Source organism: Canis lupus, chromosome 13 (assembly GCF_003254725.2).
Source record: "Canis lupus dingo isolate Sandy chromosome 13, ASM325472v2, whole genome shotgun sequence".
Classification (NCBI taxonomy): domain Eukaryota; kingdom Metazoa; phylum Chordata; class Mammalia; order Carnivora; family Canidae; genus Canis; species Canis lupus.
Window position 1 is genome coordinate 29,591,953 of NC_064255.1, and position 23,609 is coordinate 29,615,561.

The 23,609-nt window shown below is 49.3% G+C and overlaps 1 protein-coding gene across 3 annotated transcripts in view; it reads left to right on the top strand.

The window, feature by feature from the left end:
- The first annotated feature begins 1,331 nt into the window (after positions 1-1,331).
- The window catches only part of TG (thyroglobulin), a 249,203-nt gene continuing 226,925 nt past the window's right edge, over positions 1,332-23,609 (top strand). For all 3 annotated transcript variants that reach the window (XM_025450469.3, XM_049092761.1, XM_049092762.1), the window contains exons 1-10: positions 1,332-1,491; positions 2,654-2,762; positions 4,523-4,620; positions 6,024-6,227; positions 6,593-6,752; positions 15,109-15,215; positions 15,925-16,068; positions 16,277-16,462; positions 19,619-20,713; positions 21,162-21,749. In XM_025450469.3, the coding sequence (XP_025306254.3) occupies positions 1,425-1,491; positions 2,654-2,762; positions 4,523-4,620; positions 6,024-6,227; positions 6,593-6,752; positions 15,109-15,215; positions 15,925-16,068; positions 16,277-16,462; positions 19,619-20,713; positions 21,162-21,749 (2,758 nt within the window). In that variant the 5' untranslated portion in view covers positions 1,332-1,424. The remainder of the gene's footprint in view (positions 1,492-2,653; positions 2,763-4,522; positions 4,621-6,023; positions 6,228-6,592; positions 6,753-15,108; positions 15,216-15,924; positions 16,069-16,276; positions 16,463-19,618; positions 20,714-21,161; positions 21,750-23,609) is intronic.

Genomic DNA, 23,609 nt, shown 5'->3' on the forward strand with positions numbered 1-23,609 from the left:
GGGTGCCCTGCGGGTCCGTCACTGCCTGGCACCGTATCATTTGCAAAATGAGAAAAATCAGTGGTATTAACTGTTAGCTTCTCTGGAGCACGTACTCTTCAGTGTCCCATTTATTCCCTTCTAGCAACTGCAACAAGTAGGCACACAATATTATTCTCTTTTCACTTCTGTTTTCTAGAGAAGGAGGCAGGGGCTCGAGAGGATGGGGTGATTTTGCCATGGTCACGCAGGGAAAGGAGAAAAGGAAGGAGCCTGGCTTTGCCAAGAGACAACACACTGCTTTACAGTCTCTCTGTGGACAACACAGTGCCCGCTGCCTTTCGGTGGGGGATCCTGACGTCCTGGGACAGAGGTGAGGGGAGAGCAAGTATGGATAGGAGTGTGTGTGTGTGTGGCTTCCCTCACTAAAACTCTTATATTCCATACTCCTGGCTTTGCCTGTTCCCTGCCATATTCTCATTGCCCAGAATGGATTCCACTGTTGTGGTGCTCTGGGAAATGGAAGGAAGGAAGGAAGGGAGGAAGGAAGGGAGGAAGGAAGGGAGGAAGGAAGGGGAAGGGAAGGGGAGGGGAGGGGAGGGGAGGGAAGGGAAGGGAAGAGAGGGGAGGAGAGGGGAGGGGAAGGGAGGGGAGGGGAGGGAAGGGAGGGGAGGAGAGGGGAGGGGAAGGGAAGGGAAGGGAAAGGAAGGCAAGGATGGAAGGGAAGGGAAGAGAAGGGAAGGAAAGGGGGGGAGGGAAGGAAGGAAGGAAGGAAGGAAGGAAGGAAGGAAGGAAGGAAGGAAGGAAGGAAGGAAGGAAGGAAGGAAAGGGGAGGAGGGAAGGAAGGAAGGAAGGGAAAGAAGGGAAGAGAGGGAAGGGAAGGGAAGGGAGGAGAGGGGAGGAGAGGGGAAGGGAAGGGAAGGGAAGGAAAGAAAGGAAGGGAGGGAAGGGAAGGAAGAGAAGGAAAGGGAAGGGAAAGGAAGGGAGGGGGGAAGGGAGGGAGGGAGGGAGGAAGGAAGGAAGGGAAAGTAAGGGAAGGGAAGGGAAGGGAAGGGAAGGGAAGGGAAGGGAAGGGAAGGGAAGGGAAGGGAAGGGAAGGGAAGGGAAGGGAAGGAAAGCTTTTCTCCCAGAAGGGTTGAGCCCGTTGCCCACGGAGCTTTGGCCTTCACTTGTAAAGACGGATTTCAAAGCCACCTGCCCCCCGTTCTGCTCCACAGGGCCTCAACAAGATCTCGTCCCCCACTGGCCACACGAGTGTCCTCAGAAGGGAGCAGATGCAGGTGGAGGAGCCCCTTGTGACCTGCAGAGAAAACAGGGTAGGCGCCGCTTCGCTGAGTGCCCGTGGGCAGGGGAGCAGGTGCCCGAGCAGCTCTATAAAGGCTCCCTGGCCAGAGCCTGGGGTGGGCAGTGGCTTCCACCCCTTCATCCCCAGAAGGGCCTGCAAAATGGCCCTGGCCTTGTGGGTCTTCAGTCTGCTGGGCTCAGCCTGCGTGGTGTCAGCCAACATCTTCGGTGAGTTATGAGCCAAGACCGTGGAGCAGAGGGTCTGGAGGGGGCTTCCAGGCCACAACTCCGATGGTCTTGCCCCCATGCCTCAGGACATTTGTGGTCTCATTGAATCCCCACAATGTCCCGAGGACGGATTTCAGATGAAGAGACAGAGGTTCAGAGAGGCCTTGAGGTCACGGAACCTGTGATTTGCCTTGAGGTCACGGAACCTGTGATTCATGGAGAGTAGATGGGAAATCAGATCTTCCTAAGTCAATTTTAGCTCACCCCACCCCATCCTTTTTGTGAATGTTGGCATCAACTTTTTTTATTTTATTTATTTATTTATTTATTTATTTATTTATTTATTTATTTAATTTAATTTAATTTTATTTTATTTTATTTTATTTTATTTTATTTTTATTTTGTTTTTCTTTTTCTTTTTCTTTTTTTAATTCCCTTAGCTGTCTCAGGCCGAGGTGATCTATGTGAGGCATTTGAGAAGTAGTCTGCAGGTAGCGGAAAAAAAAAATCCACCTGTTCAGTGAAATAGACATAAATTCCAGCAGAGGCTCAGCCACTTGCTGGGTGACTTTGGATAAGCCTAAGCTTCGGTTTTCTTGCTGGAAAAGTAAGCCAGTGACACTCCTCTTCTGACGTGGTTGTGATTTTGGATAAGCTCCTGCATGTCACATGCGCTCTCAGCGAAAAGAACAACACGGGGGAGTTATTAATGAGTTTGCATCCCTGACCTGTGCCAGGGAGGTGCCCTGCCCATGGGGATGGCTTGATAGATCCAAGATCACCTTCTTCCTGGTGTTCGGACCTAACCCCCCGAGTCTTGGGAGAAGGCGGGGTCTGAAGGTTGACTTCGGATCCCACTCGTGCCAGCTGTGTGACCTTGAGCGGGTTATTTTCACCATCTCAGGGACACAAGGGTGAAGGGCGGACATCACTTCCCAGGAGAGGCTGAGGGTTTTTTTTTGTTTTTTTTTTTTTTTTTTTTTGAGGCTGAGGGTTAAACAGGCCAATGTCCTACTTAGAAACGCATCAATAACCACCAAACTGGAAATTAGAGCCTAATTGTTGATGGTGATGCCAGAAATACAGCCCAGGAGAGGATCTGTGCTTTGCTACTGGAATCCCATCCATACTCTTCCCTGATGAGCTGCTTCCCTTTCCCCAGAATACCAGGTGGACGCCCAGCCTCTGCGTCCTTGCGAGCTGCAGAGGGAGAGGGCCTTTCTGAAAGGAGCAGAGTATGTTCCTCAGTGCGCGGAAGACGGCAGCTACCAGTAAGGCTCCCTCAGCCCTGTGGACTCCTGGGGCCCTAAGAGACCTTAAAGCTTATCTCATTCCCACCCGCTCCTGTGCTGTGCCCCCACTCACCCCACATGCATGACATGTGGCCACTGTCACTTGGGGGGAGGGGTGCCCACCTCTGGGGTTGATTGACACAGGATAATCTGACCCAAGCGCCCCAGTCCCTCATCATCCCAGCTAGGACCAGGTACTTCCCTTCATTTCCTGCCCAAACTTTCAGTGTGATTGCTTTTTTTTTTTTAAGATTTTATTTATTTGTTCATGAGAGACACACAGAGAGAGAGAGAGAGAGAGGCAGAGACACAGGCAGAGGGAGAAGCAGGCTCCATGCAGGGAGCCCGACGTGGGACTCGATCCTGGGTCTCCAGGATCATGTCCTGGGCTAAAGGCAGTGCTAAACGGCTGAGCCACCTGGGCTGCCTGTAACTGCTTTAATAAAAGGGGTGGGGGATTGAGGCTTCAGTGCCGCCCTCCCCTTCACCTGTGGCCTTGAGAGGTCCGGGGTGGGGGGAGGCACAAGCTGCCCGGACTTCAGGCTGCCGCTGCACGTCCGAGCCCAGCCAGGGCCAGCGTTCTGGGCCATGCGCCTCTGTCCCCGCTGTGAGCTCCTCTCTGGAGGGGGCTTCTGGCTGCCCTAATGTGAACTTGCATCCCAGACTGGCCCCCAAGAGTGCAGTGATAATCTCGACTCCCCAGCAGAATGCACGGGAGTCCTTTGTGTGGGCGTGGATGTTAACTTCCCCGCGCTGTGCCAGTCACATTGGACCAGGGGAGCCCCATCTGTGGCTGCGTTCTGGGAACCCCTTATGAAGCATCCCTGCCTGCCTTCATGGTCTGAGTCCTCCCCATGCACCTAGAAGCCCCCTTACACACTCCCAGGAGGGCAGCGACGCCATGGGCCGGCCACTACTGGGGCCTTGAGGACGTGTGGAATGGCACGGGACGTGGCGGATGGCTCACCTGTGCTCACCTTGTTCATGTGGCTCTTCCCATGCCACCTGCAGTTCCAAGCACCCTGGTCCTCCTCAGGGAGCTTTTGTCTTCATCTGGTGCACCTGTGACCTTCTGCCCCTAGAAGGATGCTTGATCATCTTGTTGGCCTCATTGTGGCCACTGCTTGCTGCAGGCCACCCACAGATGTGCCTCTCCGTGTAACCCCGGCCCGAGGCTCTGCTCTCCAACACCCCCGACTTTACCTGATGTTTTTCCTGGCCCCAGACCACTTAGCCCAGCCCTGGCACCACTTTCACCCTCCACAGTGGTGGCCATGTGGCAGCCACACAACAGGGTGGCCTTGTAGACCAGATGTCTGGAGGGTGAAGGGCTGAGATGTCACGGGGATGAGCAATTCAGGTAAAGGCCAGCTTTGGCCTCTGTCGCTCACCCCTCTCCTCCATGTCTCCCTAATTTAAAGAAATTAAAACATGGAAGAGGGGATCCCTGGGTGGCTCAGTGGTTTAGCGCTTGACTTGGGCTCAGGGCCTGATCCTGGAGTCTCAGGATCGAGTCCCGCTTCGGGCTCCCTGCATGGAGCCTGCTTCTCCCTCTGCCTGTGTCTCTGCCTCTCCCAGTCTCTCTCTCTCTCTCTCTCTCTGTGTGTGTGTGTCTCATGAATAAATAAAAAAATCTCAAAAAAAAAGTGGAAGAACGGAAAAGACGAGGGACAGCCAGCTGGGTTGCAGCTTGGGGTCCCTATAATGCAGTCCCTGTGGTGTGTCCCTCCTGCCCGCAGGACGGTCCAGTGCCAGAATGACGGGCGCACCTGCTGGTGTGTGGGTGCCGACGGCGTGGAGGTGCCCGGCAGCAGGCAGCCTGCTCGGCCCGCGGCCTGTAAGTGCTCACGGGGGCAGGGAGGGAAGGAGGGTCCCTGGGCCCCGGGCTGCCGGAGGCTGCCCTTCCAATGAGGATGACGATTGCGCATGCCAGGCCTTACTTCCTGCGGGACTGCCGTGAAGATCCAGGGGGCCGAGCACACCATTTGTTCAGCAAACAGGTGCCGAGCTGGCCTGGCTCGCCGGCCACATGCCTGGCGCTGAGGAAGCCACAGGGCCGGACCTCCAGGGCTGCTGGAAGCAGAATGAGGCCCCGGACACACCGAGTGTTCTCTCACCTCAGGTGTTTGTAAAATCTGAGGCTTAGGTGAAAACGTCCCTGTTAAAATAATTATTTGAAAAAAAAAATAAGATAAAATAATTATCATCATGAGTAGTCAAAGGAACACAGTCCCCTCCCCCCTCCCCTGTAAAGCATGTCAGCGCTGAGCCTAGAACACAGGTTGGGGAAGCTGGTCATCTTTAAATGGTGATATCGAGCCTGGAACCAAAGCTCTTCTTTAAGGAGAAAAGCTCAGCTTTGGGCACCGGTTGTTTGCCCCCAGCCTGGCTAGTGGGGGTAGGGTGGGAGGGTGGCGGTAGCAGGCTGGCTCCCAACAGGCTTCTGCTGAATGCCCCCCGCCAGGCCGGGCCCTCACTGAGCTGTCGTCCCTCGCCTATTAATAGGAATGTAGGACCTGGCTCCCAGGGTTTTTTTTGTTTTTTGTTTTTTTAAGATTTTATTTATTTATTCATGAGAGATACACACAGAGAGGCAGAGACACAGGCAGAGGGAGAAGCAGGCTCCCTGTGAGGAGCCAGACATGGGACTCAATCCCAGGACCCTGGGATCACGACTTGATCCTAAGGCAGATGCTCAACCGCTGAGCCCTCAGGCGCCCCACGTCTTGCAGGTTTTAAGGCGCATGTGAAATGCTGGGCACACAGTAGGTATTCAGCAGGGGCAGTGACTGTCATGGTCACCAATCCTCATTGCTGAGGAAGGCGGTCGAGTTTCAGCCCTGCAGAGGAGGAGGGAGGCCCAGAGCAGTGCAGGCTGCAGGGCCTCCCCAGGGATACACGGTGAGGGTGTGGGCAGAGGCGTGGGGAAACGATGGGACGAGCTGCGCACAGCCAGCCTGCAGTGCCGCGCCGCCTCCCCCCTGCAGTGCCCGGGCTGCGGGCTGTGCGGTGTCCCGTGGCATGCACCCTTCCCTGACGGGTGTGCAGGTTGCAGGAGAAATCCGGGGTAGAGCCGGGAGGTGGACACACTGGTCCCAAACTTGCCGCCAGCGCTGAGGAGCGCCGCAGGCTGGGCCCGAGTTCCCCTCACTGTGGGTGGGAAGGACACATCCCTATCTCCGGCATCAGGCAGGGGTGAGGGGGGACATGAAGCTCTGACGCTGCCCTTTGCACCCTCAGGCCTGTCATTCTGTCAGCTGCAGAGGCAGCAAATCCTGCTGAGCGGCTACCTTAACAGCACCGCCACATCCTACCTCCCCCAGTGCCAGGAGTCGGGGGGTTACGCACCCGTGCAGTGCGACCTGTGGCAGCAGCAGTGCTGGTGCGTGGATGCCGAAGGGATGGAGGTGTACGGGACACGCCAGCTGGGCAGGCCAGCCCGCTGTAAGTCTCCAGAGCCCTGGCCCCCTGACATCCCCCATGGGCTCAGCTCCCTGCATGTCACCAAGACTTCGTCAGGTCTCCCTGATGAAAGGCACAGAGCCTGGCCCCCAGTGCAGAGAATGAGAGCATTTTAGGGAGGCTGCACCCCTCCTAACATTGCCCCGTGGGGGATGATCAGCATCTGCTGGCTGGTGGTCGAGAGCAGAAGCAGGACGTTGGGGAGCACTGGCCAGGGCCCCGTGCGGGGCTTCGTCTCCATGTGGGTCTGGGTCCCGCGTGTCCTGGGAACGTCTGCGTCTGGACCACGGGAGCCCAGGCACCTACTAGGACCGAAGAATTGAACATTTTTCCTCTGAAATGTTTAGGTCCTCGGAGCTGTGAGATAAGAAACCGGCGTCTCCTCCATGGGGTGGGAGACAAGTCACCACCCCAGTGTTCTCCGGATGGGGAGTTCATGCCTGTCCAGTGCAAGTTTGTCAACACCACGGACATGATGATCTTTGACCTGGTTCATAGCTACAACAGGTAAGGGGAGCCCGCCTCTGGGATCTGCTCAACCCCAGGCCGTGTCTTCCTATCCCCTGCTGAGGCTCATGCCTCAGGCTGGGGCTGGGGGCTTTGAGGTGCCCTAGGTACCCACTGGTGGGAGTTGAGAGAGGCCTCACTCTCATACACGGCTGAGCATCCAAAGGACACAGTATTTTTATTTTATTTTATTTTATTTTATTTTATTTTATTTTATTTTATTTTATTCATTCATTCATTCATTAATTCATTCATTCTCAAGAGACATAGAGAGAGAGGCACAGACACAGGCAGAGGGAGAAGCAGGCTCCCTGCGGGGAGCCCGATGTGGGACTCAATCCCAGGACCCCGGGGTCACACCCTGGGCCAAAGGCAGATGCTCAACCACTGAGCCACCCAGGCGTCCCAAAAACATTATTTTTAACAAAGCAAGATGGCAACAGCCATTCGAATTAAACATAGGTGAACGCCCCTCTTTCCCCCACTGCCCGCCCTGGGCCAGGGAGCCCAAGGAAATGAAAGTACAGGAGAGTGAAGACGCATGTATTGGGATGTCTACTGCATTGTTTCTCACTGTAGCAGAAAACTGAGAACAGAGTGGCTGAGAAACTCAAGGTGGATAAATGCGCCACCACCGTAAATATTTATGCAGCCGTTAAACAGAATGCATTGGAACTCTACCAGTTGATTTGGAGAGGGTGCTGCAGCGCATATTATGATGCTATGATAGAAGACACAAGGCGCTTGTATGATTTACTTCTTACAAAACAGACACACGTCCTTTCACATACATATACGGTGATAGGATTACGCTTGTGTCTGTGATCGGCATACGCGGGGTGGTGATCACGGCCATCGGCAGGATCGAGTTACTATGGAGAAGCAGGGGTAGGAGAAGGGAATTAACAGAGAAGGAAAAATGATGGCATTATGGCAAGCGTGGGGACCACCGTATTTATGCCGTTTTGTAAATTGCATGTGTCTACACACGTATAAATGATTTTAAAGATTTAAGTGACAAGCCTAAGAAGGGAGATGCATGATAGATCTCTGCCCAAATAATCAGATTGCTTCTGGTTATTCAAGACGGCCACTTTGTCATTGCGAAGGGCCAGCATGGACTTCAGACGTGGTTGCCTCATCCTGAGTGCAATCAGTAAGTGCGTTAGTCTGTGAATATTGATGGGAGTCATCTTGGAGAACCTGAGCCTCTCTGTGGCTGGCTTCCAAAACAACCCATTTTTTTCCCTCTCTGGGAGAGAGAGCGTTCCCATGGGCTGTGCCAGGAGGGGTGGCAGCCTAGCAGCCTGGACACATGAACTGTCCCGTCGACAAGTCTTATTTGAGCTGCTTGTTATTTTAAAAACCGAGAGCATTTCAGGTCAACTCCATGAAATTCCTGTTTGTGTAGGTAAAAAACAGTTGAACATCAGCAATTTCTTATGTTTAACTTAATAGCCCAGATTCTGGATTCCTGAATTCCCCCCAGCACGAAGAAGCTGGCCTTGAACTGCTCTTTTTGGACTGATCATACATGGTCCAGCGCTCCGTGTCCCCCTAGGTCACGGTGGCTGCTCCTTCCATCGGTGTGACCTGCCTGGCCCCATAGCATTAGCCTCCATGACCCTGATTCTAACTCGGCCACTGCTTGGCAAAGTGACCTGTTCCTTTCCCTTTATCCCTATGCCTCAGTGTCCCCAACTGAAATATGGAGACAACTCCCTGTGCACTAGGTCATGGAGAGGATGTAATGAGGCCTCATCTATGAAACTACCTGAGACAGATGCCAATTGTTATGCATCTGTAGGGATTCCTGACATATCCCCCAGCTGCAGCAAACATAAATTAGGGTTGGTTTTTGTTTCTTTGTTTGTTTTGCATTTTTCCCTCTGAGGCTTAGAGAATGGCCTACCTGTGTGCACGTAAGAATTTCCAAACAGCCCGATTCACTGATAGTCACTGATGTAAACTAATGTGTGCTTATTTCAAGTTCAGCTGAGTACTTACTACATACAGGCAATTGGGTGTCTTTCTGCCTGCTTTAATGGTTACAAAAATAATTACGTTCTCCGGGATATGGATGAGGAATCTGAAACATAGACGCTAAGGAGCTCACCCTGGGAGCCATGGTTAGTGGGTGCTAGAGCTGTCTGGCTCCACTCACCATCCCACACACCTTTGATTCAACTCTTTCCCTGCAGCACCTAGCACAGAGCTTGGTGCACAGCAGGCCTGCAACCTGTGCGTTCAAGAACTTTGCGGGGTCAGCTTGAGGCACAGTTCAAGCTCCTTCCACGAGGGGGCAGTCGAGTTAAACGCAAAAGTTCAAGACTAAGCCTCCATTGTTTAATAGATGCAACCAGAAAAATTTATTCCTGAAATGGGATCCTTTCCTTTATGTAAGCAAGCATGTCTCTGGGGGGGAATTCCGACTTAGAAAGGTCATGGGAAGGGTTGGGTGGTTGGTTACTGGAAGCCCAGCCGCATTCAGGGATTTCTTGATAAGCTGACCTGGGCAGTGCCAGGCCCAGCTGCTCCACGGGGCAGGGTGGCAGGAGCCCCAGAGGCCACTCTAGAGAGTCTAGATTTCCTACCCAAGGTTGCAGATAAAATACAGAATGGCCAGTTACATTTGAAGCTCAGATAAGCAAGGAGTAATTTTTTAGTATTAGTACGTCCCCAATATGGCATCAAGAATTTTGAGCTTGTGGGGAAATTGGGTATATTTTGAATTTAGGAAAGAATGGACTGGCTGGGGAAGAGCAGAGCGGGTGCAGGGAGGCAGCTCTGTGGGTCTGGAGGCTCCTACATGGGTCCAGGTGAGAGACCACATTGGTGTGGACCAAGAGCATGTGATGGAGAGCACTGTGAGGAGATGGGATGGCTGGGGAAACATGTCTGAGGTAGAATCCAGAAGGTAGAGGGTGAGAAGAGGAAGAGTCAAGCCCAGGTCTGTTTCTGGATGCATGGTACAAGATGAGTTTGGATGAGTTTGGAAAAGGAAAGTCACAAGTTTCAATTTGGAATATTGAATCTGAGAGGCTTTCTTTGGGACATTCCAGTGGAGAAGGGGCATGAAACAGTTGACTTATTTGCATGGGGCCTGGAGGGGAGGCTGGAAGGCTGTGGGGAGCTTATTTGCCAATCTACTGTGGGTTCTTCATGTGCTAGGTGATGACTTGCACTTGAATGCGGCCATCCCGTTTACCCATTTGAAGCAGGTCCTTTTGTTTCCTGAGGGCCACAGCTGATGACTCCTATTTGGCTGGTGACTTTGAAAACCGTGCTGTGCTGTGGAGTAAGCTGTATTAGTTCTTCAAACTCTTCCCCACCTTTCCTACTACCCTCGCCCAACTGCTAACTGGGGAAATGCATTCTGGCTAAGCAGATTGCAGGTAAAGGTTCTAAGAGCTGGTGCCATTGCCAGGCCTTAGTGGTCCCTCCTAAAATTCAGTTAATCGGTTTATTGGCCCTTAGTGACTAAGTAAACTCAAACTTTCTTTTTTTTTTATTTATTTTTTATTGGTGTTCAATTTACTAACATACAGAATAACCCCCAGTGCCCGTCACCCATTCACTCCCACCCCCCGCCCTTCTCCCCTTCCACCCTTGGCCACCCGTGCTGATCAGATAATCCAGTAAGAAAGATTACATGCATCATAATGTGTGGCAAAGAGACATCATTACAGAACATACAGAGAAATCCTTTGTGGACTGACCACCAGTTACCCTCATAGGAGACATCCATGCCAGCTCACAGCTCCTACTTGAAGAAGTGCTCTTCTGGCACCTAAGTAGCTAATTTATTAATTATTAATTGATGGTTAGATTTCTGGAGGGACTGTCTGTGGGTGGCATGGAGAATCTGACTGAGTAATGGTGTTGGCTACCCCAGCCCAGGGCATAGATGTCATTTTGCACAAGACCAGGACCGGGTACCTGGCAGGGCCTGACATTTAGTATTTCACTGAGCCTGCGTTGTGATTTCTCTAACTCTGGGTTGGCCACCATCTGAGCATAAACTCAGGACAGCCATCCTTTGCTCCTGCACTACAATTTTCTTTCATAAGAACTTTCTTAGGATCCTCTTGAGGTTTTGCTTTTATTCAACAGAAGGGACACATCCTTTTCCATTAGATAAACTATGTTATTTTTTATTTTTAAGGTTTTGTGCTGATTTTCTCTTCCTCCTTTCTTCTGACACACCCCAAATGGGATAAAATAGATAATAGAAGAGATCCTAGAGGAGGCAAAATAAGGTTAGAAAATAAGAATAAGACAAGGAAAAGTTGGTATGTACCACTTGTTCCAAAAATTTTCTTATAACAAATAGAAAAAGGTGCATATTTGTCTCTGAGCGCCCTACAAACAAAGGAAGAAAAGATACTCTCAGTTATTTGGTTTCCACCAGATAAAAGTAAACCTGTTTTTCAGAGGAAAACAATTTTTTTTCTGTCAAAAGTGGAAAAACCTTTGTTCCTTCTATCCTCATAAAAGGAACGATGCCATATGCCATAAGGTCCTATATGACTTGCCCATGTCCTGCTGCCAGCAAGACAGTCAGTTTCCTAAGACCTGAGCCTAGAAGGACAGTAGGCATGGAACTTTCAGGAACAGTGTGTCCATGGTAGAGATGGTTGGGTCTCGAGACTCTCTGCCCCCCAGACTTGAGGGGACATCTCCCCCAGTGATGACCAGCTTCTCAGGTTCTCCTGTCCACACTTTCATCCTCTGCCCTCACTTTGAACGTGGCGATGTGCTAATGATCCTTCTAGACATGTTCTCTGTCCTCTTCTTGCCAAATCCTTGTTCTTAGCTTCAGTATCCCACTCCAGACTCACTTCCTCTGGGAGCATTCTTTGGCTGTACACCAGGTTCCAAACCTAGCTGGCCCAACTATTATGATGGAGCCTTTCTCTCCTTTCGTCTAAACCTTAGGTTCAGTCTTGGTAGTTATTACACTTTTGTTGAGGTGGCAGAGAAGGGTGGGAATCTAATAAATAGGAGGTTGAAAGCATGGCGGAAGACTTCCCATCCTGGCTGACAGGAAAGCACTAATGACAATAGAGAAGCAGCAGCTAAACCATCCTGGTGCTAACTGCTATACTGGAGGAAGAGTCCAGAATTCATAGTGGTGGATACCATTTCAGAAATCAGCCACGAAAATCAGATTTATCAAATCAGACTTCGGGAACAAAGGGAATCAAGGAAAACTCAAAGTTTGAGCTTCCTGTCACTGCCAGGGTGAGGTGCCCTGAGGACTGGGCTCTGTTTCAGAAGCAGCGCTCCACCCTGCCAGCCGCTGCAGTTGAGAGACCAGGGGAGGTCTGAGTGGACTCAGGATGCCTGGTGCCGGGTCCGGGCTGGGTGATCTTAGACTGGTCAGTTCACCACACTGAGTCCTAGGGTTCTCATTTGTGAAATGCAGCTTTTTAAGGGTTGTTGTAAGGATTAAGGAGATTAGAGGGTGCTGGTGCAGTGTCTGATCATCCTGAGCATGTCCCCTGTTATTATTTTCATGAGTAGTAATTAACGGCCATGACCACATGTGGCTAGGCCGAGGCCAGAGCTCTCACACATCTGACTCTGGACCCAGAGCTTTTTTCAGTGCACACAGAATTGGCAGGGAGGGATTACAGGTGACAGTGCAGGGGGTCTGTCCCAGAGGTGAGCAGAGGAAGCAGAGTCCAGGAAGGCCTTCAGGTCATCTTCCTGAGGGAACAGGAGGACCCCTTCCAGCTGAAGCCATAGTTGTCTTTTTTTTTTAAGATTTTATTTATTTATTTATTTGAGAGAGAGAGAGACAGAGAGAGAGAGAGAGAGAGAGAGCATGAGCAGGAAGAGGGGCAGAGGGAGAAGTAGACTCCCTGGTGAGCAGGGAGCCCAATGCTCGGCTCGATCCCAGGACCCCGAGATCATGACCTGAGCCAAAGGCAGATGCTGAACTGACTGAGCCACCCAGGCGCCCCCACAATGATCTTCAATATGCAAGCAGGAGGGATATCAGGAGTGAGGTCCATGCAAAAAGCACACGGAGGCCTAGACACTGGGTAGCTCATAAGACTGTAAACCCAGAGAGGAGGACTTTGACCCTAAAGTAGAGGGATGAAGATGGCTCAAAAGTCCTGCAGTTGATGGGATGAGCACTGGGTGTTATACTATATGTTGGCAAATTGAATTTAAATTAAAAGAAAAATGTAAAAAAAAAAAAATAGTCCTCCTGCTGGCACTGGTCCTGGGGCATGACCCTGACAGGGTTATGGGCCTTTGGGTTGAGTTGGAAGGACATGGGACTAGAGTGACTGAAACTTCCAGTGCCTTGTGCTGAAATGCATTTCAGGACCTGGGGCCATCCAGGTGCCCTGTCCGTGCGTTCTCCAGTGGGTTTGTCTTCGACATCTATTAGATATTGGGAAAAGGTATCTAGAGGAAATTGCCAGAACAAAACAGAGTTATGTGCCTTTCAGAATGTGGGACAGGAAGCAGGTGCAGCCAACATACATTGAATGACACCACTGGCAGATGTAGGCATCACGGGATGGGGAAGACCTGGGTTTAAACTCTACCTCCCACCACTGTTTCAAGATGGTGGCCAACATACCTTACCTTCTTTTAAAAAAAAATGTATTTATGTATGTATGTATTTATTTAAGACACACACACACAGAGAGGCAGAGAAATAGGCAGAGGGAGAAACAGGCTCCTTGCAGGGAGCCTGACATGGGACTCAATCCCTGGACTCTGGGATCTTATCCTGAGCCAAAGGCAGACACTCAACCGCTGAGCCACTCAGGCGTCCCCATAACTTACCTTCTTAACCTCTAAAATGGGTATGAGAAAATACCACCTGCCTTTTAGGAGTGTTAAGTGGATGAAATAAGTCAACATATATTAAATATTTGGCAGATTGTCTTGTACGGGACAGTGCTCAATAAATGGAAGTGATTATTATCCTAGTATTAGTGCTTTTAGAATTGAATCATCCCAGCTTTCAATTCATGAATTTTTATTATATATGCTCCAATCTGTGGCAACTGGGCAAAGTGAGTTTTTAGTTTCTGCTATGCATAACTTACCTACCATAACACTCCTTTTTATTTAACTCACGAATACACAATAAAAGACCAACAACATGGAAAAAATCCATACTCCTGTAGTGCTTTTATAGGCATTGTGTTGCATATTCATTCTCATGCAAATTATCTACTATGGTTGCACCCCCAGTTCAGGCTGCAAGCAATTGCTGTGTTATCAAATGCCTTCCAATAGTGGTTCATGTGCACTGTGGTAATTGCAGTGTCTATACAGGCCATTTTGTATTCTCCCCTTTTTACCTAATGGTGTAGATGCAACCATTTAGGAAGTTTACTGTAATTTACTTCTTACTCTTCCTACCACCAGATATTAGGGTTGTTTTCAGTGTTTTGCTGGAATAGGTGACACAGCAGTGGATCTCTGCGCCGAGAGCTGTTGCTTCTGCTAACTTACTCTCTGGGGATGTTTCCCTACACAGGGAGAAACACATTATGGTTGGTTCTCATGTGCTAGCCCTATAGGGCATAAAAACAAATCCCCTGATGTTGCATAACGATTCCTCTCTGGTTGCTGAATCATTGCACATGGGAAGAACTCCTCGGTATGCTTTTATATCACCTTAGCTTCATCTTACTTCCCGGATCGGGAACCCTGCCAGTTGGCTCCTGATAGCAATTGCCAGGTTGGACGTGGCTTGGGCACACTTGCCCTGTACTTATGGAGAGGGATTGCATAGCACTTTTGGTGGTGTCATGTTGATTTTGTGTGTTCTCAACTGTGGAACTGGGAAACGTCCTGAAGAATTTCCTACGGTGGATTCTGGCTTCTTTTCGAGCTCTGGAAAAGTTGTAAAGGGCTCCGGAGTTTTTTGATCTCCCAAAATGAGATCATCTACAATGTACCATATGTTTGTCAAGCAAACTTGGCCTTGAGTCCCTAGCATTATAGTCTAGTAACGTTACACTCCAGTGATGTGATGTCCATCATCCTTTTTCCGCCCGATCCTATGAGGCACACGTTTAGGTGCAAATTGGTGAAATTCCACGAGGGAGGCAAATGACTAATCCATAGGCGACAGCTGAGTGCGGCTTCATTTTCACTTGTCCAGCTTAGCCCTGGCCAGGTAAAACCAGTTTAGAAAAGAAACATATTTACTGCAAGAAACATGGAGCGAATGGCATGAGATTAAAGAAAAAAAAAAAAAAAGTAGATATTCCTTCTCCCCAGATGAGATGAGGCCACATTTCTTTCTTTCTTTTAGAAGAGCTTGTGAAGACTTGAGCTTTAGGAAACAGTGGCCATAAATCTCGTTCTGTCTTAGGTTTCCAGATGCATTCGTGACTTTCAGTGCCTTCCGGAGCAAGTTCCCTGACGTGTCTGGTTATTGTCACTGTGCAGACAGTCTAGGGCGGGAGCTGGCCGGCACAGGTAAGCACATCTCAGGTAAATGGAAGGAGAGAGAGAGAGAGAGAGAGAGAGAGAGAGAGAGAGAGAGAGAGAGAGAGAAAGAGAGAGAGAGAGACATTCCCCAAACCTGAAAGCTTGCTAAACAGAAAGCAGTGTCTGTTTGTGCTCCTGCTAGGCTGCCATGGGTGTTGAAGAGGGCGCAGTTTGCAAATGTTCATCTCGGGTGCTATGAACACAGCTGCTGGTGCATATGGAGCCTTCGTGCACACTGGAAAGAGGAGCCCCACTTTGGGCAGGTGCGGCTCTGAGCCCAGAGAGTGGAACACAGGATGCCTTTTAATCTGCTCTCATTCTTGCAAACTGTGCTCCTTGGTGCTGTGAGCAACCTGCACAACCATATAGCAGCCCTGACTTTGGAAACCATTACCATCTTTTTGTTTTAAGACTTTATTTATTCATGGGCGGGGGCAGAAGGAAAGAGAGAATCTTAAGCAGACTCCTTGCTGAGTGTGGAGCCCCATGTGGGGCTTGTTCTCACGACCCTGAGATCATGACTTGAGCTGAAATCAAGAGTTGGATGCTCAACAAACTGAGCCACCCAGGCACCGCTGAGACCATTAATTCTTGATCAGATCCATGAAGATTCTGGCCTAATATCTGTTTGATCAGCAAGGTCAGGGCTTCCTTTTGGAATGCACTGAGCCCTTGAGACGCTTCTGTCTTTGCTCAGGTTTGGAGCTGTTGCTCGACGAAATTTATGACACCATTTTTGCTGGCCTGGACCTTGCTTCCACCTTCGCCGAAACCACCCTGTACCGGATATTGCAGAGACGGTTCCTAGCGGTCCAGCTAGTCCTCTCCGGCCGCTTCCGATGTAAGTCCTAAGCCGATGACTCATGGGTGTGCTTCTTGGAGGAAACCACTTAGGCCTTAGAGTCCCCGTGGCCTCTGGGGCTGGTCCTCTGAAGCAGAAGGAGGATTTAGAACATGGTAAGAGCACACAGAGTGTGTGCTGTCAACGCAGGAGCCTTGTTCACGCCCTGTCCTCTCCTTTCCTGCCCGACCTCTCCTCTCTCTCCTAGGCCCCACAAGATGTGAAGTGGAGCAGTTCACGGCCAGCAGCTTCGGTCACCCCTACACTCCGAGCTGCCGCCGGGACGGGGGCTTCCAGGCGGTGCAGTGCCAGAGGGGAGGGCCGTGCTGGTGTGTGGACGCCCGAGGGAAGGAGATCCCCGGGACTCGGCGGCCAGGGGAACGGCCATCTTGTGGTGGGTTTCCTCTCTGCGGCCTTCTCTTCTGTTCCCGTCAGGTCATGTGACTCTCATTGCTTCTCCAGACCAACTGCTCTGGAACCCATCAATCCCACTGCCTTCAGAGGATACCCCAGAGGCCCTCTGAGCCCAACGTGATGGAAATGAACTTTATCGTCATTCATTTCCAATATGTTTCACATTCTACATCAGGCACAGTTGCTTCCTCAGGCGAGCTCACAGAATGTTGGGGCCTCATAGGTGAAGGAAAAACAAAAAGAATTATGTTTACTTGCTCTGTAGAGCAAGAGAATTGGATTATTAAGAGAGAAATGAGAGGCATTGATATGCTACTGGACATCGAATCTGCAAGAAGGGGAGAGAAACACATTGTTGGAACATGGTCAGGGTGGGGCTTGATGCTTTAAGCCTAGAGGGAATGGGAGGGATGGGACAGTGAGGTCTTTCATACCAAAACAAGGGCTCGGAGACTTCATCCTGGAGGTGAAGACGTTGAGGAGTTTTATTTTATTTTATTTTATTTATTTTATTTTATTTTATTTTATTTTTATTTTTATTTTATTTTTATTTTTTAAAGATTGTATTCATTTATTCATGAGAGACACAGAGAAAGGCAGAGACATAGGCAGAGGGAGAAGCAGGCTCCCTGTGGGGAGCCCGATGTGGGACTCGATCCCAGGACCCCAGGATCATGACCTGAGCCAAAGGCAGATGCTCAACCACTGAGACACCCAGGTGCCCCTCTTTCTCTCTTAATGACACTAATAATATAAAATTAAGAGCCCACTCTACCCTAGTATGACCTTGTATTAACTACTCACATCGACAATGACCCTATCTCCAAACAATATCATGTTCTCAGGTTCCAGGAAGGATGTGAATTTTGAGGAGATACTTCAACCCAGCACAGGGACCAATAAGAGAGTAGAAGCAATGGTCTGGGGAGAGGGGTGTGAACTTGAGAAATGTCGCAAGATACTCCATTAATACTCTATTCTGTCTTACCAGTAAGATCCCAAAGGAAGTTAGGGGAGAGGGGGAGGGAGGAATCCAGGAGTCCTTGTAGGTTTCCCACTTGGGGGAACTGGATAGATTCCACGTGATCGCAAACAGTGAAGGAGGCAGGCAGGCCTTTTTCTAGCCTCAAAATAGATCAGTGTTCATGTTCATTCAACGATTCCTATGAAGTCACCATTTTCTCCAACTTAACATTTTGAGTCTTCTGTGCAGTATTTGGTAGTGTTCTATCTGCCAAGTGTGAGAATGTAGAAGAAGAATGTTTTGAAGCTCTGCCTTAGAAGTATTTACGATTCCATTGCTGTTCTCTTAAAACCTAGAGAATAGTACGCCTTCCTGTTCCCAGGTGGAAATGTAGAACTATGGTTTTCCAAATTAAAACCAGGATGCTACCAAATGCATGGTTCGTATATTTTTACTTTCTCCTCTCTGGCGTATGGGCCCTATTTCAATGCAAACGAATGCCACATGGAAGTAATGTCTGAATTTTTTTTTGCCTTGGTAACACTACATAACAAACGAATGGAAGGGATATGCCTTTAATTTGGAAACAGAATAAGCAAAGCGGTGAACTTTATTTCTTCCATACCGTCCTGCAATACCTTCCATCAAAGGTAGCCATGACCTGGTTGAGGGATGTGTTAGGGGTTCTGATGTGTTCGGTCTGTTTTCTCATGTTCCAATTCTTCCTCTGTTGCCTAGTTACAGAGGGACATTGGCCGACTTCCTTTTTGGCATCCATGTGAATTGAAGGGAAAGAATTATTTTAAAAAGTTGGGGGTGAGTGGGGGGGGTGGCTGAAAAGGACTGCTAAGATTTATGGTTTTATGGAGAAACAGAGCCTGCTTACTGTCACCTGTGTGATGGAGATGCTTGGAATTTGAACTTAAAGTCTTTTTTTTTCTTAATGTAATTGCTGTCAATATTCAGATAGAATGACCTGACCGTGCATGGAGTTGACTGGCTGACTACTATTTAATTAATAACTTCAAGGAAAGGGCAACAAGCCTAGAAAAATGTACTAAGTGTGCTTGCTGCATGCGCATTATTATTTTGTATGATAGGAAATACACGATTTCTTATAATACAGAGTATTTCCTATAATAGGGTATTTCCTATAATATAATCTCATATTACATATTACAACATAGGAAAATATTTCTGATTATAGGAAATACTACTAATTTAAGGTATGGTTCTTATCCTCCAAGAGACTATAAAGTAGTAGACAAGCCTACCTGAAAGGAGGAATTAGGCAGCCATACGAAGAGCATATAATGAAGCATTAAAGTCCATTAAAAATTCCAACAAGAGAATGCTGAAAAAAAAAAGACCATTTCATTAAAAACAAATAGGAATTTGTTGGTGTATTAGTTTCCTAGGGCTGCCGTAACAGATTACCGCAAACTGGATGGCTTAAAACAACAGGAATTTATTCCTTCCCAGCCTGGAGGCCAGGAATCTATAATTGGGGTGTTAGTAGGGCTGAGCTCCCTCTGAAGGCCCTCAGGAAGAATTCATCCTTGGCCTGTCCAGCTGTGGGGTGGGGTGGGGCTGCCAGCACCCCTTGGCCTTCTTTAGCTTGTACCTGCATTCTGCCCTCATCTTCACATGGCCTTTCCCCCATGTGTCTGTGTCTTTTCATGGACTTAGGAGGACACCCATCATGGGATTTAGGACTCACTCATCCGATGTGACCTCATTTCAACTAATTACATCTGCAAAGACCTTACTTCCATATGATGTTATGTTCTAAAGTTCTGGGTGGATAGGAATATTGGGCCGAGGAGTCAGGGAGGCTCAGCCTCATACATTTGGTGCATGTATGTGGTCAGGTTTTCAGAAGGTGGACCAGTGCCTGGGAGGCTTGCCTTAGAAGAGGGTCACCGGCTGATGAGAGATAAGAGAGGAAGTCACATCAACTGGAATACTCACTCCCACCTAATGGCCACCACCAATGCTGCTCGGGGAGGGAGAAAGTAAAAAGTAAATAAAAGGAGAGAAGACAGAGGCACAAAATGTCGATGTTCTTCATTGACATCCTGGACTTCTTACTACCAGAAAGGTCTCTGGGGTTGTCTCAGGATTACTTGTTGCTGTTAAAACCTTTTCTCTCATTTGTTCTGTCTTGTGCAGCTGAAACCCAGCTCTGTGCGTCAGAGAGGAGGCAGGCCCTGTCTAGACTATTCTTTGGGCCCTCAGGCTACTTCAGCCAACACAGCTTGTTTCTGGCTCCCGATGGAAGACAGGTGTCTCAGAGAGTAGCCAGATTTGCCACATCCTGCCCACCCTTGATCAAGGAGCTCTTTGTGGACTCTGGGATTCTCCGCCCCATGGTAGAAGGGCAGGATAAACAGTTTTCTGCCTCAGAAACTCTCATCAGAGAAGCCATTGGAGCAATCTTTCCCTCCCGGGAGCTGGCTCGTCTTGCCCTCCAGTTTACCACTGACCCAACACGACTCCAGCAAAACCTCTTTGGAGGGAAATTTTTGGTGAATGTTGGCCGGTTCAACTTGTCTGGAGCCATTGGCACCAGAGGCACATTTAACTTCAGTCAATTTTTCCAGCAGTTTGGTCTCCCAGGCTTCCAGAACAGCGAGACAGACCTAGCCCAGCCCCTCTCAGTGGGATTAGATTCACAGCCTGCCACAGCACCCCCTGAAGCCTCTAAAGAGGGAACGGCTATGAATGTGCCAGTTGTGGGCAGCTTTGGCTTCCAGATCAACTTACAAGAGAACCAAAATGCCCTGACATTCCTGGCGTCTCTTCTGGAGCTTCCAGAATTTCTTCTCTTCTTGCAGCATGCTATTTCTGTGCCAGAAGACATAGCAAAGGATCTAGGTGATGTGATGGAAATGGTACTCAGCTCCCAAGACTGTGAGCAGACACCTGGCAACCTTTTTGTGCCACAGTGCTCAGCAGAAGGAGACTACGAGGATGTCCAGTGCTTTGCTGGAGAGTGCTGGTGTGTGGATTCCCGGGGCAAAGAACTGGCTGGCTCCAGGGTTAGAGGTGGACGACCCCGATGCCCCACAGAGTGTGAGAAGCAAAGGGCTCTCATGAGAAGCCTCTCGGGCAGCCTGCCTGCTGGGGCCAGCCTGTTCGTCCCTTCTTGTACCAGCGAGGGGCATTTCCTACCCGTCCAGTGCTTTAACTCAGAGTGCTACTGCGTGGACACCAATGGTCAGGCTATTCCTGGAACTCGAAGCCTGCCTGGAGAACCCAAGCAATGTGAGTCTGTTGAGTATTCAGTCTACAAATCCCAATTCTCTCTTGGGGCCCCAACACTGCGCATTGCAGAAAAAGTGGATTCCATTGTAGCTTAAGTCCCAGATTATGCAGTGGCAAAATTTGCCAGTTAACTTAAAAATTGTCCAGAAAAGGGTTGATCCCATTAACTATACTTGTGAGTGAGTAGAGAGTCTCCCTTGGCCTCTAGAAGCTCAAAGATTTCTGTAGGCTGACAATGGCTGATCACAATAGTGCCACTTCGGTGACCAGGACATTCTCTGTCTAGATAGAAAGAATGTTGTAGATAACACCTACAAAATTGTGGTTGATGGGGTTTCTGTGGCTGTTAAGGTTTCAGGTATGGTTTGGATGATCAGGGGTTTTCATCTTGGTCTTTTGGGCTTGTGGGACCTTTTCACCTGATATGCCTGTTCCATGTTCCTTCCAGGCCCCACGCCATGTCAGTTACAGGCCGAGCAAGCCTTCCTGGGGATAGTGCAAGTACTGGGCTCTGACTCCAGCATGCTGCCCACCTTCTCCAGTAGCTACATCCCACAGTGCAGCACCGCTGGGCAGTGGAGGCCCGTGCAATGCGATGGCCCCCCTGAGCAGGCCTTTGAGTGGTATGAGAGATGGGAGGCCCAGAACAACAGTGGCCAGGAGCTGACCCCTGCCGAGCTGCTCATGAAGATCATGAGCTATAGAGAAGCTGCTTCTGGAAGCTTTCGCCTCTTTATTCAAAGTCTGTATGCGGCTGGCCAACAGGGCATCTTCCCGGGGCTGGCGAGATACCCATCTTTTGAAGATGTTCCGCTGGCGGTGATGGAAGGCAACCGGACCCAGCCTGGAGGGAACATCCTCCTGGAGCCCTACCTCTTTTGGCAGATCCTGAATGGCCAGCTCAGCCGATACCCAGGGGCCTACTCAGACTTCAGCGCTCCTCTGGCACACTTCGACCTTCGGAGCTGCTGGTGTGTCTCTGAAGCTGGTCGAGAACTGGAAGGCACCCGGACAGAGCCGAGCAAGGTCCCAGCATGTGAGTTAAACCACAGTGGAGAGCCGAGTCTGTGCTTTTATGCAGAGGAGGTCTGGTAGGGGTGTATTTAGTGTCAGAACTGGCATGGAGTTTGGATATGTCCAGCTACATGCCTTCAGTGGTTGAGGTACCCAAAGGCACCCAGCAGCCAGCACCTAGCTCTGGCTGCTGTAACAAAATACCAAGACTGGGGGGACTTAACCAACAGACATTTCTCACAGACAAACGTGAGGGTGGAAATATAAGATCAGGGTGCCTGCAGATCCCATTCCCAGTGAGAACCGTCTTCCCAGCTTGCGGAAAACCACCTTCTCTCTGGGTATTCACATGGCAGATAGAAAGAGCTCTGGTCTCTTCATCTTTTTAAAAAGACACCAATCCCATCCAGAGTGCCCCACCTTCACGACCTCTTCTAAACTTGGGATCCCTGGGTGGCGCAGCAGTTTAGCACCTGCCTTTGGCCCAGGGCGTGATCCTGGAGACCGGGATCGAATCCCACGTCGGGCTCCCGGTGCATGGAGCCTGCTTCTCCCTCTGCCTATGTCTCTGCCTCTCTGTCTCTCTCTCTCTCTGTGACTATCATAAATAAATAAAAATTAAAAAAAAATAAACCTAGTCACCCCCCAAAGGTCCCACCTCCAAGTACCATCCGTCGCCTTAGGAGTTAGGGCTTCAATACATAAATGCTAGGCAGACACAAACATTTGGACCACAACACCAAGGCTCCTAGGAAGGAAGTGATTTCCCTACATCTCTGCAGCCAGGTGTTAGCAAAGTTAGCGTAGTTCATTTTTAAATGTTCATATGATCGATTTGTTGAATCAATGCTTCTCATTTGAACTGGATGTCGTCTGTGTGCAAAGCATGATCTTAGGGTGACAAAGGCCTTAGAGTGGATATGGCCTGGCTCTTGGCCCTATGTAACCACTCATAAATTAGGTGCACCATTTGATTAACCAGCACACATTATGATCCTATTCACAAGGACATGCTAGGTGCCCCAGACCTTAGGAAGTGCTTCTGCCTTCAAAGTGCCTTTAATTTGAGGGGTTTAATCATAGGACTGACTGCAGAGCAACTGAAGGAGGTTGATAAGTTCAGCTTTGTGGCAGGTGAGCTCATAAGAAAGCTGTGGCATCTGAGGCATAAACAGGATGAGACTGACTGTCTTTAAATTAAAATGTCTTCTTACCAAGTGGCCATGCTGGCAGCTTGAATGAATAATGAGACAGATTCAACACTTATTATCATATGAGAATCTCTCTAAATAGACGTTGCTAATATTATGGTTAATATTACAGTTGTTCAAGTCCAAAGAAATCTCTCAATCCATTCTTTGCAATGTTCAACACTGTCCACACCTTTCCAGATAACGTTAACATTAATCAGATGATTTTGACATTCGCCAAAGTTTAGGCTTCAGCAGCGAGTGAAATTTTAGAATGTTGCATCATAGGAACATGTGTTGAAAACAATAATACCCTGGGCATATCCAATGCCTGGAGACTCCTGCTTCCCCCAGTTAGGATTCTCCATTGAAGTGCCAAGTCCCAGTAACAGGCTGACCCTCCAAGTGAACACATTGACATTGGCATGCCTGTTGTCTAAAAAGCCGCATTCATTTTTTTTTTGAGATTCTCTATACCAATGGTCAGGTCTCTTACACGAGGACATTCCTATAATTTCAGATGCTTTAAGACTGAATCTAGTCCTCTGTGCATCCAATTTTTGAGGCCCAGATTGCTGAGAACAAAAGCACCTTGTAACTTTAGTATCTAGGTTTGCTCGCCCTGGCCTGAGTGCAGGGCAAAGCATTTGAACTAGGCTTAAAGTCTGCTGGCCGTTCCCATGGGGAATACC